Source organism: Ursus maritimus, unplaced genomic scaffold, assembly GCF_017311325.1.
Source record: "Ursus maritimus isolate PB19 unplaced genomic scaffold, ASM1731132v1 scaffold_11, whole genome shotgun sequence".
NCBI lineage: Eukaryota > Metazoa > Chordata > Mammalia > Carnivora > Ursidae > Ursus > Ursus maritimus.
This window is the reverse complement of record NW_024423453.1, coordinates 1,867,065-1,885,927: the sequence shown is the minus strand read 5'-3', so window position 1 is coordinate 1,885,927 and position 18,863 is coordinate 1,867,065. Positions and strand designations below refer to the sequence as shown.

The window sequence follows — 18,863 nt, the reverse complement described above, 5'->3', positions numbered from 1 at the left end:
CAAGTAAACCTCTGTGAAACCTCATCTTCACCATTTACTAGCTATGTGACTGCGGGACATATGGATAGGTCTCTCTTAACCTTAGTGTTGTCATCTGTAAATATATGACAGTATCTGTTTTGTTTTGTGCTTTTGGGGGTTTTTATTTGGTTGTGTTTTGGACCCTGTCAAGATCCAGCATTGTCAGAACATTGTCGGGATACTACGTTCTTTGCCAAGTTGTTTAGAGCAGAAAATGGCATAGTGCACCTCTGTGCCTAGTGCACACGCTCAGGTGGTGGTAGTACCATCTTTTTCATTTCTGAGTGAACCCTCGAATAGGAAAACTAGTTTTAATGCCTTGTCCCCATGTAGCAGGACACATTTAATCCCTTTGTCTGGAGTGCCCACCACCCCCATGCCCCCAAACAATCCAAACTGGATTTCAAGATTCAGATGTCAATGTCTCTCCTTTTGACATTTTAGAGGTGCGATAAAGCTCTTTCTCATCATGATTCTTATATTGCTTTATTGTATCTCTAATATAATAATGACCACTTAATATGAGGCGGATGCTGGGATGAGCTGATCAGTTCCCCTCAGGAGCCCTTCTTGCCCCAGCTGCAGGGTGAGCCCCCAGCAGACAGGCCCTCTGCAGGAACTGTCTCAGGTAAGAACATCTCCCAGGTCATACCTTCCCAAGGTGTCCCCAGCCACATGAAGGGTGAGGAAGGGCCCAAGTCCTTCATACTACTGGTAACAACTCTGAAGGATCATGTTGTCTTTAGGACTTGCCTTTAGAGTTGGCTAGGGCTTCCATTGAGACAAGATCAGAGTGTAAGAAGCTCCTGCACTCTACTGTCCATCTCAGAACCTGCAACCCAGACACTCCACCTTCAGCCACAGTTCAGCCACTTACCACATTGATACAATTATTAGTTCACTGCCTGTCACTCAATGGATGGGGTTTACTTCCGATGTATTTCTGTATTCTCAGGATCTAGTCAATATCTGGCACATACGAACACCGAGCAAGTGCTTGTTGAACAAATTCATTAAAACTGGGATCTCGTTTCTTTGGCCAAGAAATTATTTCTTTTCTTGTTTACTTAGATTTGTTTATAGTCTCTCTCCTTTTGCAGTAAAAGAATTTAGAGCAGCTAACCCAAAAGTTGACCACAATGAAATAATGGGCAAATAGGAGTGACAGAATTATAAAGACAATCTATCAATAAGGTTCAATGTAGTTGTAATTACTCACTTAATCTTTTTAAGTCATTGAGCCGAGCATCTACTATATACCAGGCACTGCTTAAGTGTTAAAATAAGACTAAATCTCTATCTCCAAGGAGAATTATATTCAAGTGGAAAAGAGAGGTGCAAATGGGATAGTGTAATTTTAGAGGGCAGTGTGTGGTACAAGAAGGGCCTGAACACCTGGCAATATGCCATTTTGGCGTATTGATTATTTTGAGCCGGAGGCAACTGAGAAATTCCAGATGCAGGAAGGGCTCTCCTTCCTCCCACTCTGTACCTAAAAACAAAGTATACATTTCTTGTGAGAAAGATGCCTTCCCACTATCAGGGAAAGAACACTCTTATTACCAAAGATGGGGTGTTGACATCAAGATGAGTCTGTACAAACCTCACTAAAAATGACCCTTATGTTCCATGAGTCCCCCCCACACATATTTCCTATTCACTTTCCCACAATTTCACACCCCTAGCCCAAGCCCTTTTTCCCTTTGTCTTCTCATGTCTCCACAACTTATCCCTTTTTGTTAAAATGGTATATAACCATGGGTCTAACTGTTTCTTTGGGATTTTCATTTCTTTCTATGACCTCTTCCATGCCACGTAAAAATATTAACATCAGATAAAACCTATATGCTTTTTTCCTCTTAACCTGTCTTTTGTCAGCTCAATTCACAGGTCCCAGTCACAGAAGCTAAGAGGATAAAGGAAAAGTCTTTCCTTCCCTACACCTCTTCCGGTACGGTGGTCCGAGAAGGACTCTCCCAGAAGGAAGCAGAAGCCTCCATGATGAGAATCTAATCCTTGCTGAGATTTGAGGGAAAAAACTTTTAGGCAAAGAAAACAGCTACTCTAAAGGCCAGGCATTCAGTACAGTTGGACTCCAAGCTCCAGGAATCTAGATACAGAAAATTGCCTGTTTTTATCTGGGAGGGAGACATGTTCTAATTCTTAAGAGGAGCCAAAGTTTTTCCTTGAATACAACTGGATGGCACTGAGAGAAGTAAACAATGTCTTCATCAACTATTTCACAACAAAGACAGAAGCAGAAATCTGTGACAGATTTTCGTAGTGACACTGCAGGCCTAACATTAAGAAGTATTCAGGAAAGACAATTCAGTGAGGGGCTGCAATGACTCAGAGTTCTCAGATCAGTAGCTTGATGACATGACCTTTAAGTTTTGTTCTTTGAGTCAGAAGGATGTCAGGCAGTCAGGATTGCATTCTCTGTTGAGGGCCTCGGTGCAGGTACCCTAGAGTGTTCATTGATTCTGTGATTTATTAATCAAGAAAGAAATTGTTCAGAACAACCTGGGACAAAGGCTTTTAATCATAACAGTATTTTCCTGCTGCATTTAAGATTCCCAATTTAGGCTGACTTCATAGAATTCTATGGAAATATCACCTACCAGATAATGAGCTGCTTGTTTCCAGTATGTAATTCCTTTTTTTTTTTTTTTTCATTTGCACATGCATACACTACCACCCCTACTCCCACCCACCCCATCCCCATTGCTGTAGAATAGGGTTCTCAGTGTTTGGGTTGTATATTAGTTTTTGAGATGCAAATAAATAAATGACAGCAAGCATGAAATTAAAGAAATGGTGTCAAGATAATGAAGGAAGAAGGAAATGGAGATCACCAAGCTATTACTATAAGGCAGGCTTGCTTAACCTAACTTCGTAATTTTGTTTCCTGACAATTAAACGAAAAGACTCCTGCAGGGGAGTGTCACAATAATTCCAAACAAAGGATATGTATTCCAAAGTGAAAAATTTAATAGGTCAGGCTTTAGCATCTTAGCAGAGGAACGTCACCACATTACAAAACAGGTACCGTAACCCTCAAACTGCTTCGCCTCTGTTACTAATAAACCATCCGGAGGAGTACCTGCAAAGTCAGTGAATTAGTCATCCTATCTGCAGATACTGAAAGCACCTGAGTTCTGATCCGAGCTCTGCTACCTGAAGGAGCTTAGGCCATGACACCGCAAAATATGCTGCCTTGGTATATTGATGATTTGGAGCTGAAGGCACTTGATCAACAGCAAGTTCAGGGAGAGGCTTTCTCTGCACTCCTTCTCTGCCTAGAGACAGGTCCTCCAAAAGGAACTCAGTTGTCATAAATCCTCTCCTCAAGAGATTCACCAGCCGGGCAACATTGACCCTTCCCATCGGAGAGAAAACTAGAATTTGACACACACCCAGACAAACTTTGTCACAAACTGTTACATCCCCTTCTCTTCTTCTCAGGACCCAGTCATCTTTCCTAAGATGATTTACTCTCCCCTACGTTTCCCTTTCCCATCCACACTATGTTGCCATACAAGCTCTCAAATCTCACCATTTTGGGGGTACGCACTTTTTTTTTTCCTGTGATGCCGCCCAGCAGGTAATATTTAAAATTAATACGCTTGTAAACCTTTTCTCCTGTTGATCTGCTCGTTGTCAGTTTATTTCATAGGCCCAGCTATTGAACCCAGGCGGGTAGAAGGAAATCTTTCCTCCACTACACACCTATTTTTTCAACTATGAAACCAGAACTGAAAAGATGCTGGGATTAAATAATAACGTGTAAAAGTCTCTAGGCCAGCACAGTTGCGAGCAGATGACAGTCGTTCCTCTCTGCCTTTCCTTCCCTCTCGCTCTTCAAACCTAGTTTAGAATAAGGGCCAGAAAGAACGATTACCCAACATTTGCAGCAACATGGATGGGACTGGAGGAGATTATGCTAAGTGAAATAAGTCAAGCAGAGAAAGACAATTATCATATGGTTTCACTCATTTATGGAACATAAGAAATAGGAAGATCGGTAGGAGAAGGAAGGGAAGAATGAAGGAGGGTAAACAGAAGGGGGAATGAACCATGAGAGACTATGGACTCTGGGAAACAAACTGAGGGCTTCAGAGGGGAGGGGGTTGGGGGATTGAGATAGGCCGGTGATGGATAGTAAGGAGGGCACGTATTGCATGGTGCACTGGGTGTTATACGCAAGTAATGAATCATGGAACATTGCATCAAAAACTGGGGATGTACTGTATGGTGACTAATATAACAAAACAAAAATTATAAAAAAAACAAATAAATAAAGCCCCCCCCCCCCAAAAAAAGAATAAGGGCCTCTCTGAAACAGCTTACAACCAAAAGCCACTCATAAGCAGCCTCCCTTGAGTGTACAAATGGAGGCTAACACCTCATGTCTACATATTTAACAATTGTGAGTCAAACTGGCAAACTGTTAAATACAATATGTTGTATCTTTCTATGTTGGTAAATATACCTTCGTAATAATCTGGAAGGCCAAGTTCAAGTTTAGATTTTTTCAGCTCCCTCAGAGTTTCATGCCAAAATCTGGTAGGAGGCCCTGGGGTCCACTCACTTTCCAAGTCCTGAGGCCTATATCCCTATTCTTCCTCTCCTGGCTCTCTCCCTCCCACAAGGGGCCCAATAGGCATGGTGTGAATATCCCAGCTTGATCAAGCTCCAGGCACACACCTCCACAATCAACTACCCCACAGGCCCAAGGGTGTGCACACCAGCAACCACAGTCTGCCCTGAGGAAGGTGGGATGGGAAGGGGTCCCAGCAGGCCTTGGAGCCAGTATTGGGGCCGGATGAACAGAAAGTTCCATGGTCCCAGGTACCCTGAACTTGGTCTAGAAATAAAGGTAAGGTTCTCACGTAGTCAGTAACTTTGGCCCCACAGATTCCTCACCTTCTTGGTGGAAAGAGGGCCAACCTGAAGCCAAGTCGTGCCTGCTTCTATGGGTGATATTGCTTACAAATTCAGCAGTTCTTGCAATAATTTTACCCTTCCCAGGAAATCAACATCCACAAAAGTACTGAATTTAGCATGATTATGTCAAGAAAAGGTAATTCTATAAAAAGAGGGTTATTTTTTCCTTTCCTGTATTTACAGAAACAAATATGAATGTAGCTTAAATCTTACCCATCTTTCCCCAACTCTGTCATTATTTTAAGGTACATTTCTATTCTTGCTTCATACATCTGAGTTCCCTCTTTCTCTCTCTCTTCCTCTTTCTCCCTCCCTCCCCCTCCCCCCACACCTCTCCCTCTCCCCTCCTCCTCTCTCCCTCCTTCCTTTCTTACCTTCCTCCCTCCCTCTTAATTTCTCATTTCTTGTTTTGATAAACTCATAATTTTTGTGGACAAAAAAAATGCAATTAGAAGCTGGATGCTACCTTTAAGAAAGTTGTGTCTAGTGTCTCATAAATAGAACACAGGAATAAATTTTCTTATCACAATGTAATTGTAGCGGAACAGCTACAACTTCTTGATTCCTGGGACTCACCCTTTATTTAATTCAAATAACTCTTCCCCAAACCGTAAAATACCTTTACTGAAAAAGAAGGAAAGTAATATATCTATATGTGTGATGAAACAGAAATTACTTAGATTTACAAGTGTCTTGACTTTCATAAAGATTTACCCTTCAAATTATGAAAAACACCTTATTTACACTGGTGTTACCTTACTGATCCAAGTGTTTCCCACTTCACCAAAGGGCATACTGAGGCCCGTACGAAAGGGCTTGCTTACTACGCAGAGAACAGGAGGAAGACAAAGGGCTTGTAGCAGTAAGATAGAAACGTGCTCAGACAGCCGCACAATTAGTTTTATCCTACCCCTCACTAGGCCAAATCAGCAAATCTCCAGTGTTAACTGCACCTCCCGCTCACTTACAGATTGGTTTGTAGTCTTAAATCATTACAAATTAAATGTTCCTATAATCTCACCACTTCTAACTTATTATTTGAGCCATTTGTCCTCATCCTGCAATATATGTTATTCTGTATAACGTTCATGCATTAGGTTGGTACCTTATCATCACCACAGTAAAAACACTTTAGGCTTTTATAAAAACAACCAAGAAATCCTTTCTTAATGAGAATGATAAAATAGTCTTTGAGAAAGAAAGAAAGAAAGAAAGAAAGAAAGAAAGAAAGAAAGAAAGAGACAAGACCACAGGTCTATTATGAATTGGAGATGTGGATTTGACTTGTGTTATCAGCAACAGTAATGACATTTTACCCAACCACTCTCACTCTTTCACCTGATACTTGACAAGCAAGAATGTCCATGGGCCAAAAAATTAACCAGTTGTTTAGTATGGCCATATGGAATAAAAGTAACTGACCCACTGTCTTAATTAGTTTGGGCTGCTATAACAAATATACCAAAGATTGGGTGGCTCAAACAACAAACATTTATTTTTTCTTAGTTCTGGAGGCTGGGAAGTCCAAGTTTAAGGCAGATCCAGTGTCTGGTAAGGGCCCCTTTCCTAGCTGATAGATGACTGTGTTTTCAGACCCTCACATGACATAGAGCAGAGAGAGAGGGAGTGAGTTCTCTCACGCTTGTTCTTATAAGGTAATAATCCCATTCAGCTCATTCAGCAGGGTTTCCCTCATGACCTGATTATCTCCCCAAAACCCCACTTCCAAATAACATCACATTGAGAATTAGGCACCAACATGTAAATCTGGAGGGGAATAAACATTCATCCCATACTACCCACACTGGGAGGAGACCTATAATGTCAGTCGTATCAATCATGTAGGGTTTTCAGAAAAGGCTGCTGAATGTCAATCAAGAAACTTTTTATAAAAAGTTTTAATCATTACAGAAATATGTCTCAAGTACACATACACAACTATATTTACATAGTGTAGATAGATTAGATAATCTGCATACATACAGACACACTTGTACATAACTTTTAAATTAGGTGTATTTCAAATGTATAGTTCACACATACAATCATACATAAAATCATTTCCCAAAGAAAAGAGTTTTAATAAATCAGCCAGTAAGTTTCCCCGGCCTTGATCACTCTGTGTGACTCCCTGTAAAATGGCAATGAGGAGCTGAGCTAGCGGGGAAGCTAAGGTGCTGCAGCTCTTGTGATGAATGGAAGAAGAGAAATGAGCTGAAGTAGGGTCTGCTATGCTCTAAAAGGTAGAGTCAGGAATGAAATGGGCTTCCACTGAGAATTATTTGTTATCTAGGCAATTCTGTACATTTTCATCCCTAATATGTTTATTTCTTTTTTACTGAAGAATCATCTTTATTAATGGAGACATGTATCCTCACATTCGAAGATACAAGAGCTATTAATTCAGGCTCCGATGCCTTTCCTCACACTGATTCCCTCCTTGGACCAGCTCGTTCAAGTCATTCATTGTATTTGAAAGACACTGTGTGCTGGGCATGATTCAAAGTGTAAAGATGGAACAGTTACCAAGACACATAGGGTCTCTTTCATGGAGTGGGGGATGAGAGATGGGAGAGGAAGTGGGAGTCGGTAATAGGCAATAAACAAGGAAACAAACTACATAATTTCAGAAATAAGTACAATGAAGAGGTTAAAACACCCTGCTCTCCCCATTCTGCTTTCCTTCCGGCGCCCACCTTATCAACTCTTAACAGTGTTTTCCAACAGCCTCCCCTGCCCAATCCTGAAGAGGCCATTTCCTCCTTTTATGGACCCACTGATCCCACCTGTACTCTCTCATGCCACTTTATTTCATTTGTTTACCTGTCTTATCTTTCCCAATGAGACTTTAAGCCCCTTTGGAGTAAAGGTCAGACATTTTTTTTCCTTAATGATTCTGTAGTTGTAATCCCTGGCACATATTCTGGTTTTGCTCACCACATAACATACCCGATAAATGCCAATTAACTGAGCAAATCTGTTGAAGGAATACAGGAGCCATTAAGAGTAGGCTAGCAAAGAACTATTATTGCAAAACTTGAGGCTTAGTGACCACGTTGTGATCACAACCTTCTACAAAGATTTTATGATACCCTCATTAGAACCATGTTCTTTTTTTAAAAAAGATTTATTTATTTGAGAGAGAGAGAGAGCCCACATGCACACCTGAACGGAGGAGGAGGTGCGGAGGGAGAGAATCTTTCAAGCAGACTCCCTGCTGAGCAAGGAACCTGACATGGGGCTCGATCTCACGACCCTGAGACCATGACCTGAGCCAAAACCAAGAGTCGGAGGCTTAACTGAGTGAGCCACCCAGGGACCCCTAGAATCATGTTCTATTGTTTAATCTAGTAGCTCTCACCCAGTGTGCCCTTTTTAAAGAAATTACAATTTAGGATTCACACTACTAAAGCGATATCAGCCAGAAATTGAATTGAACAAGTGGCCTGTGTAGTATGAGTTAAGAGGTGAGCCCAGGGGCACCAAAGAAAGGTCATAGATTTCCCAGAACTCAGAGAACTTGCTTGAAGAGACAGAGCAGTGAACCATATTACTCAAATAGCAACACACACTGAAGGACTCTGGCTAAATAACTGAGGCCTCTTTCCAGCACTGAAAAGCACGTTGTGACCTCACAATGGCACCTCACAGTGGCTTTGGGCCATCCATCGGGCGGTCCATCCAAACGCTCTAACCAGCTCGGATCTTTACTCAATGCCTCCCAGGGAACGACCTGTTCCAAGGTAGCAGAGGAAAAGCTTTCAGCATTGAAAAAATAAAAAAAACTTCTTAAGGTGATTTAGGATCCATCTGCATGATAATGGGTATTATGCAGACCGGAGTGCAAACCCAACAGAACGGATTGCTTTGAATGTTAATGAGAAAATGTTTTCTATTGTTGCCAAAGCAGTTACAGAAGAATCTTACTAAAAACCCTATTAGGCATTACATATCAGACGTGGATTTTAAAAGTTACATCTGAAAAATGTTACTTATCAGGGGGCCAACCTATCTTTACAGCTCTGATGTGCTCTTCTTTACTCCCTGATTTGTCTCCTGCACAAACAATTCTAGGAACATGGGTTAACTCCTCGGTCTTCTAGCTTCAAAGACAGGACCCAACAAGGCACAGGGAAACCACAAAGCCAATGGAGGACAGAAGCCAGAGGTCTTCTGCAAAGTAACCAGCAAACATCTGCTGTCTTTTGTGGTCACAGATGTTTTGGGTTTTTTTTTTTTTTCTTTTTTACTAAATTTAGGAAGTGAATAGCAAAAAGTAGTTTCCATTTTTATTTTGCTAATGGAGAATCTGGACCAAAAAGTTGCTGAATTAGTCAATCTCAGACAGAATAAGCATGTTATTAGAGATAAAGCCGTGGGCTTTTACTGAATTTGCTTATGTGATCTCTTCATCAAAAGACAAAAAAAGAGTTGAAATAGACTAGTAAAATAGTAAATTTGATTAATAGAATAAAGTCTTATTTTATCATTATTGTCCCCATTATTCCTAAAATAAAAATATAACTATTTGTTGAGCATATCCCATTATTTCAGCCAATATGCCAGGTGTTTTCTGTAGTTATCTGATGTCATTCCCCCAGCAACACTATGTGGTATCATTGTCCCACTTTCACAGATAGGGAAACTGAGGCTTGGAAATTAGAAGTAATGTGCTCAAAATCTTATAGGTTGTAAATTGAAGAGCCAGGATTGCAAGACAAATGTGTATGACTTTAAAATTTGCACTCTTGCCAACATATCCATTGCCTTGAGAAAAGTTAATTTCAAAGATCAAACAATACCCCTCTCCCATTTTTTAAAAAGTCCTTTAAGTATAAGACTTGACTGCATTTTAACCCTGAGCCATCAGGATTTTTTTAAAGCATTAATTCATAGTAGTTATCTTTAAAGTTTTCATTTAAATGCATTTAATTTATTTAATTAATTTATATAACTAAGTCTGAGTGTTTTTTTCTTTTTTCTTTCTTTCTTTCTTTCTTTCTTTCTTTCTTTCTTTCTTTCTTTCTTTTTTTTTTTAGGAAAGAGACCTACTAAGTACAAGTGTGTTCTGTTGGTCTTTCTAGCCTCATCATGATTTGTCAGTCCAGAATGACAGCTCGTGGTGGGATTATAAGAGTTCAAACACACAGTGTGCTCTAAGCGGGAGAGGCAGGTTCTGGGGATCCCATAATAGGTACTGCAGTGGGTACTTAAAACATTGCACAATCGACATCAAAATGAGGTTTACTCAAACAAGTGACCTTCAAGAGAAAGGGAGGAAAAGGAGAGGGTAGATGGGAATGGCTAGACATTCGGGGCCTTAAACCAGACGTTTTATAATAACTGTTATATGTCAAACTCTCTTATGACCATCACAAGATAAACTGAAGTTTTTCCTCAAAAGTCATTCAATCTAAGCATGTTAAACATCTCTTACCAGATTTGGGTGCCATTCGATTCACTCTAAAGGAATGAACACCTATGTGATTTTCAACAAATCCTATTATATCAACCCAATGACTAACATTCCTCATTTTTCGCAGACATGATTGCAGTTTCATGCCCCTATTTAAGATAACCACAATCACAGTTCAGTACAATTACTCAGATAGATCTCATGGTGTGACATCCCACACCTATCTATTGAGAGAAACTATCTATTGTCGGTTTCTAAATCATTTGCTTTCTAGAGCTTCCCACTTCTTAAATTAAAGGAGGGAGAAGGAAGGGAGGAAAACTGCAGACAAAAATATTACCCTTGCCAGAAAAAAGAATAAATTCAGAATAATTCAGAATTGGTTCGTTAGCTATTGAAGCACATAATAAATTTTTTCCTATAATTTATGAGTGACGTTTACTTTCATTTTCTTATTTTTTTAAATTTTCCTATTTGCCTTATTTCCCTCCTTCCAAAGAAGATAATATTCGATTTTTCTCCTTTGCCCTAAGTGGTTTCTTTGCAAATGCAGGAGTAGGAGAATGGAGCTGGGAATGCAATAACCTAGGACAATTGACCTGTGTTGGTTACCTTGTAATTTCTGGTTGTATTCGGTCCTGTCAGACTGGCTCCTCCTCAAGGTACCAGAGTGGTCCCCAGAAACACTGCTGTCAACCACTGTGTCAGTCTTCCTTCTCTCCAGCATATAGAGCCTGGGCCTCAAGAAGGTCAGATTCTTTTTCTTGGTGCCCATGTTCTCTTTCCCAGTGGCTTCTTTGGGCTCCATGTGAGGCAAAAGCAAGCTTGGAGACTTGTAGGCAAGGGCTGTTTGCGGCAGTGCCTCGGGGTCAGGGTTGAAGCCACCAGAGTGACGAGTTTAACTGCCCCCTTCTTACTAAACGGCTTCACTGCAAGGTTACCTGGCTGTGACTGCCACCTGTACGGAGTCCCAGAGCTCCACCCCTATGAGGTCATTCTTTTTTATACCTAGAATCCAACAGGGGAAGCTGCCACCTGTTACCCTGAGAGACCTGCAGCACAGAGCTAGGCAAAGCAGGGACTGCGCTGTCACGTGCTACCAGAGCAAACAAAAATCCCATTGTGTGCAGCCGTGAGCCTGGGGGTGGCGGGAAAAGAGAAGAACAAGGTGGGGCAGGGCAGAAGGGCAGCTCACAGGAGTGTAACCTGCGGCTTGTGGGTTTAATGTGTGCCTGTGGGTGTGGACAGATGCCCTGGGACACTGCGTTGTGGTCTGCTGGCTGGAGACACACAGGGGGACTTAGAGCTAGAGTCACCCACGTGTGACTGACGAGTTAGTATGGGGCGATTAGAATTTACAGTAGCATCACAGCAGTGGGTACAGAATCATTTTTAAGGATTACCATGTGCACTCAAAAGTCCTGCTTCTGCCTTGACGAATATTCTCAAATTATTTACTAACAATGTATTTGCTAAACCCTGCTCCACATTCTTGAGGAAACAAGCATTTGAATTTGAGAGGCTCCTGGTAGCAGGCACAAGAGGAGGAGGAAATGTCCACAAACACCTGGAATCTTTTGATGTCTCCTGTCCACGCGTGACCTTTGCCTGAAATTCACTCTTTCATGGTCCCAAACCTGTTCTTCTCTGTTCTGCTGCTTAGGAAAATAAGCATGGTGACATCAGGGCCTGATTTCTGTAAGATCTTTTCTCTTTTCCCTTTTCACAGGTGGAGTGTCAGGAAATGGCAGCTCACCTTGGGAAAAGAAGGGAAGGAAAAATGTTTGAAACTGAAGACACATGTGGAAGGTGGAAAGGACAGGAGCAGGGATTGGGAGGCAGGAAGGCAAGTACTGATGGGCCTTTCATTAATTTTTTTGAAGTTGTTTTTCCTTGGAGTTACTGACATTTCTCAAGGGGGAAATTTGCAGAAGCTCTGGGAATGTGCTCAGTGTTTTGTCTGCACTCGTTAAAGAAAAGAGAGACTCTAGGAGGAAAGTAAATTCTCTTTTATTGTAAAGGTACTGCCAAAATTCAGCTTTGCGCTGCCCAGTCTGAATCATGGCTAAGTCTTGTTAGACAAGGTTTATAAATGAGGAATAAAAGATAAAAACCATTTTCCAATTCAAGATGTGTGGGCTGAATATAATTTGCATAATTACCTTAAAAGATAAATGACAAATCTTCACCCACTGTAGAGATATCTATATATAGCTTGGCATATTAGTGGTTTTTATTTAATATAATTGATAGTCTTTTTTTTTTTTTTAACAAGCACTCCCAAGCACATTTAATAAATACTTTAAAAGGCACACTCACTACTAAGATGTAAAATGAGCTTTCTCGATTCCTGTTAAAAAGTCTCACTTGTATCCTAATATTATATATACATATATGTATATAATATGTTTGCATGTGTTCCCCTGGTAACTAACAGAGATACGCTCTTTTGGTAATAGTACTGCTACAAACGTGAACCATTAGAACTATAGGGCTCATGGGAAATATGGGGTTAAGGACACAGCGCTCCAAAACTTTGTCAGTGACCCACAAAAAGCAAGTAGAGAACTATAAAAAATGATCGCACAGTTTTACATGTGATACATGGTTAAGAAATACATAAATCATGTAATAAATATGGCACTTGGTGTTGAAACAGAACTGGAGGATACCTGTGGAAGCGGGCTTTAGAAGGCTCACCATTTGTGGGTCAGGAAAGAAGCCGTGTGTGAAATCAGGTGGAAATGGATACCAGCAGATGTGGATGCGTGTGGCTTACAGCCCAGGTGGTGAACTGAGGTCACTGGTAATTTTGAGGGGTGTACATGTGTGATTTTGTGTACTCCTTTGTGACTCAGGGCACCTGGATACAGTTTTCTGCATTCCCCTAATGTTTTAAGTGGTTGAAACCACGCACCAGCAAATGTGAAATTGTGTTATGCCCAAACAGTTCCCTAATGTATCAATCTTGTTGGAACCAATTTGAGTTTTCCAGCAAGCATTATAGCAGAACGGACTGTACTAGCTTTGTTGTATCTTTAAATTTTATCAATTGAGAAGATACATAATATTGCTGCTATGGATTCAGTAGTAAACATATATTTTGTTTTTTTTAAAATAAAAGTTTCTATGTCAACTTTAAAAATAATACTGCCTTTTAATCAATCAACAAATGAGGCGGACATTGTGAGTTACTTCTATTCGTCCTAGCACATTCTACCCCCACGGCATTCCTTGCCAACAGAACACATTTTTTTGTTCAAGGCAGAATTAGGCTTGGCCAATCATAATAATAATTTTGTTCCCTATTTCCAGGCTCTCTTGCTGCTAGGGGTGGCCATGTAGTCCCAGGCCTGGCAAATGAGACCTCAGGGGGCAGTCTGCTAGAACAGAGGGCAGTGTGTTGATTCTGGGGAAGCTTTTGCTTCTCAGAGGTGTTGTCACAGCTGGCTTCGACCTTCCCATTTTGTCTAAACTTGATCTCAGGGGGCAGTTGCAGCCACCCTGTGTCTATGAGAAAAGACCAAAAGAACTATGAGCTTTGATAGCATTGGCTACTGAACCAATACTAGCAGCCAGCCACCTGTAGACTTCTTGTTATGAGGGCAACTTAAACCTCTCTTCCCAAAACCGTTGTTGTTTAGGTTTTTGTTGGGAATACATTTCTAATGGATTCAACAGACATACAGTGCTTGGTTGTATGTATATGGATTCATAGTTGACTTGCTTATCTCTTTGCATTTTTTAAGCCAACGTGTTTAGAATCTCAAACCTAAAACATGATTTAGTTTTTCTGGCAATGAGAGAAGACAGGTTAGAGAGGTTTAGAGTGTTTCATCACTGGAGCATTTTGCTAGAATGTGAGTGAGACTAGAGGACAAGACACCTGACTTGTCCGAGTTTTATACTTTAAGGCAGAGGTAGAAAAGTATTTCAATGCAAGGATTTTATATTATGTAAGTAAAAATATTGATACTAAGACATTTAATTTATTATTATTATTATTATTATTATTAATTATTATTGGAGGGGGTAACCAGAGAGGGAGAGAGAGAATCTTAAGCAGGCTCCATGCCAAGCACCAAACCTGATGCAGGGCCCAATCCCATGACCCCAAAATCATGACCTGAGCTGAAATCAAGGGTCAGATGCTTAACTGACTGAGCCACCCAGGCGCCCCATGACATTTAGATTAATTTTGTTGAAAGTAAAGAACAAGTAGTTTCTGGATCATTATTTTAAAAGGCACTGGACAGTGAATTCAAGACTCAGTTTTAATTTTGGCTATGATGTAAATCAGCTTGGTATTATAAGTGAATAATCTCTCTGGGTCCCAATTTCTTCACCTATAAAATAAGGAAGAGTTAGCCATTCGTGCTGTTCACTAAATATTTTCAGTTTTCCATTTCGGCACATGGGAGTATTGCACTGCCTCGCACCCCTGTAATTTAAGTGTGGCCATGTAACTTGCTTTAGCCAAAGAAACTGATTAAAAGTGATATGTGTCACTTGTGGGAAGGTGTTAAGAACCAGTGCGTGATTGGCTAGAGCTCTCTTTCCCTCATTTATGACGACTGGTGAGATTCCAGGCAGTGTCTGCTCTATCAGGGTGAGTTCTGGGGTGAGGATGACTCAGAGCCCAGCCCCCAGCCACCCTGTAATGGCCCTGTAGTTTGTGCATGAAAGAATTCTTTGTGGCTTTAAGCCACTGAGGTCCGAGGCTTTTTACAAAATTACTTCGGCATAACCTAGACCGTTCTTATTGCTGTAGGGTGCAGATGAGACGATATGTACATCTTGTTCAGGCCCAGCATTATGTGATTTCTGGATTCTAATCCAGGGTGCTATCAGGTCGGAAAAGTCCCAATTCCAAAACGGAAATAATATCTCTTGAATAACGTCATGAATAAACTGGATTAGAGGAAGGAAAGGATTTTATTATAAATTAGGAATTCATTGTAGGAGTCCAGGCAAGAGATGCTTGGACTAGGGTAGTGGCGGTAGAGATGGAGAAAAATTGATGAATTCAAAAACATTTTAAAAGTTGAACTGACAGAATTTGTATGTGAGGTAGATTTTGATTGAGGTAGATGAATAAAAAGAGGAATGAAGGTAAATTCCAGATTTTATGATTAAGTAACTGGGAGGATCTTGGTGCTGTGTGCTACAATAGAAAGAAAAAAAGATGAGAGGTAGGTTGGGTGAGATTGTCAAGAACTCCGCTTAAGAAGCATAGGGTTAAAATGCCTGTGAGACATTCAAAGGAAATGTTAGGTAGCCTTTGGCTTTATAAATTTGGAGTCACTATTTAGATTTTAGGTTAAAAAAATTGGTCATCAGAAAATACATACTATTTTTTAAAAGATTTTATTTATTCATTTGAGACAGAGAGAGCAGGAGTGGGGGCGAGAGGCAGAGGGAGAAGCAGACTCCCCACTGAGCAGGGAACCTGACATGGGGCTCGATCCCAGGACCCCGAGATCATGACCTGAGCTGAAGGCAGGCGCTTAACCCACTGAGCCACCCAGGCGCCCCTGAATATATATACTATTTAAAATTGGGGATGGATGAATCCATATAGAAAGAAAATAGATCCAGAAAAGAAGGACCAAAGTCAAGCCCTGAAGAACAGTAAGTCTAGAAGTCCGTAGGCTGGAGGAAAACGCAGCACAGAAGGAGCAGAGAGCAGTCACTGAGGTGGGAGACACACAGGAGAATGCGGCATCACAGGGCTGGAGGCAGCTTTCTCTGAAATTCGAGAGTGTTTGGTCTGCTGAAAAGTGAGACAAAATGAAAATGGAAAATAATTCTTTTAACCTGGCACAATGTTGGTCACTTATGAACTTTTCAGAAGGAGTTTCAGTGAAGTTGTGGAGGTAGAGCCAAAATGAAAGGACGTAAGGAAGATGAATCATGTGAGAATGACACTTTTTTTTAATTTTTAAAAAAGATTTATTTATTTATCTTAGTGGGGGAGGGGCAGAGGGAGACTCTTCAAGCCGACTCCCTCAGGCTCCATCTCACGACTCTGAGATCATGACCTGAACCAAAACCAAGAGTCAGACTCTTAACCCACGGAGCCACCCAGGTGCCCCAGAACGACACTTTTGAGAAAGTGTGCTACGATGTATTGTTACTGAGCAATTACAAGGCTTATACCTTGGCAAAATGGTGACGAAGGTAGACTCATAGCCATGTCATAGATCCCAAAACAGGTTCGGAGACGTTAAGCGATTTTCCCCAGGTCACATGACTAGTAAATGCTGGAGTAAGTCTAGACGCAGGCTCTCTTGTAGCCACGCCCACGGTCTTGGCCCCTCCGCTGTAGGGAAAGTGCCCAGCAAACTGCTTCATACGCAGCAAGCACACCCAAATGCGCTGCTCTTTTGTCTGTTCAAGGCATCTAGGAACAATTCCCGGTTACCTGTCTATTTTGGGGGGTGGGGGGAAGGTGAATCTGAGTCATCTGAAAATTTATCAGCATCTTAAGTGATTTTTATGTTCAGTCCAACTCAGAGAATTCCTGCAAGTGTGCTCTTTGCCTCCAGTGTCTCTCTACTCCAATTCATCTTGCCCAGCACCTCTTGAATTCCCTTTCTAAACCTTAAATCAGATCATGTCATTCTTCAGATTAAAAAGCTTGATGGATTGTTTCCCACCTCATGTCCAAGGAAATCCAAATATTCTGTAGACCTCAATCAGACTGTCCAGTTTCATTTCCAATTGCTGTTCTAGTTATTGATTGCTGAATAACAAATCACCCCAGACGGCTTAGCTGCTTAAAGCAATGATTATCATTGTGGTAGGTTTCACAGTTCCTGTGGGTCAGAAATTCGGGAAGGACTCAGGTCCTCATGTGGTTGGAGGTCGATGTTGGCTAATGCTGAGATGGCAGACAGGTAGAACAGTGAAGGGTGACCAGGCATCTGTCTCTTTTTGTATACTCTCACGGCCTCTTTGGTTGCTCCACGTGCAGCCTCCTTCACAGCTTGGCGGCCTCAGGGAAGTCAGACTGCTGACATCATGGCTCAGGGCTGCAAAGGGGAGGTCTCAAGGGAACCAGGCAGAAACCATAGCCTCTTTTATGACCAGTCCTATGAAGTCATTCAGCATCACTTCCCCCAGAGTCTCAAAGCCTACCCAGACTGAAGGGAAAGGAACACTGACCCCACCGTTCCCATAGGAGTATCAAAGTGACATTGTGGGAAGAGCTTCCAGGACGGGAGAAATGGCTGTGGCTATCAGTGGAAAATGCAATGTGACCCATATACCCATTACATACTCCATATTCTGTTCTCTTTTAGGATTAATTTTGTTCAGGCTGTTTCTTTTACTCGGAATAGCGCTCCCCATCCTGTGAAAACCTACTCATCCTTCAAGATCCAGCTTAAATGTTCCCTCCTCCGAGACACTTCCCTTCCGTCCCTGAGAACAATCATTATCATCGTCCTCTGAGACCACAGAGGGACACACCTCTATCCCAGCAGAGGGAGCTCTGTAGATTCTGTGACTCGTTAGATTATGAGCTCTTTTTTAGTTATTTGCCTTAGAAACCCTCACGACTAGCAATATGAAATCAATAAATGTTTGTTGTTGTGGGGGTCAGTCTTAGCAGGTTAAGGTCTTACACAGCCTACTAATTTATGGGGAGAGGCTGAGCTGCGACCTGCAGTATTCTTTCTCCTCTGTCTCTGATTGGTATCTCTTTTTCTGGGAAAGGAGGATATAGATCTGGAAACAAAAGAGAAAATCAGAGAATATTACTTCCTCAAAGATGAGATCATTCATGCATGTGTGAAATGACCATAAAGCCAGCTTTGAGAGCTCCCTATTCAACTGCAAATTGTCCATCGTGGCCCTGCTATCTCGTAGTTGTGTTTTTATATTCGCTGCTCTGCTTCCTGAAAGCAACAATTTCTGCTAATGCACTGACCACGCAGCAGCATAATAATCCTGTCAGCAAACAATGGATGGGCGCTGAGGTTTGGAAGGAGGTAAACCTTCTAATGTTTTTATCCTCTTGACTGAAGTAATTTTAGCAATGACATATGATCATATTTGGGCCTTTGTCTCAGCTGTAATGAATCATCCATTGCTAGATTTTCAGGGTTGTCAGGGTTGGGGGTGGGGGTTTATCCTGGGAGAGGGAGGAATCTTTGTTAGTGCATGGGCTAGCCTGCCTATGATCAAAACCAGCTACATAAGCAAGCAAAGGTGCCAGTGGAATCTTTGAAACTGTCTATGTAATGATGCTAGTATCTAAGTCAGAGCACTGGATTCAATTTCTAATAGTTCATGATCTTCCAGAATTCATTTAACAGTTACTCCAGCAGAACAGCAACTTGGGTCAAAACAATTGATACGGGAGATGAACTATTCTTATTTCCCAGGGAGAACCCAGAAGACTTTTTATATTGCCCCCTCTCTTCAGTTTCTCCCATCTCTATTTCCCAAAATTTAGACCTCATTGGAGTTAACT

The 18,863-nt window shown here is 41.3% G+C and overlaps 1 protein-coding gene across 1 annotated transcript in view; it reads right to left on the bottom strand.

Annotated features, from left to right (window-relative positions):
- ARHGEF38 (Rho guanine nucleotide exchange factor 38) overlaps positions 1-11,778 on the bottom strand; it is a 118,547-nt gene extending 106,769 nt beyond the window's left edge. Inside the window, exon 1 of the mRNA XM_008689388.2 lies at positions 10,997-11,778. Coding sequence (XP_008687610.1) covers positions 10,997-11,192 — 196 coding nt within the window. The 5' untranslated portion in view covers positions 11,193-11,778. The remainder of the gene's footprint in view (positions 1-10,996) is intronic.
- Positions 11,779-18,863: the final 7,085 nt, after the last annotated feature.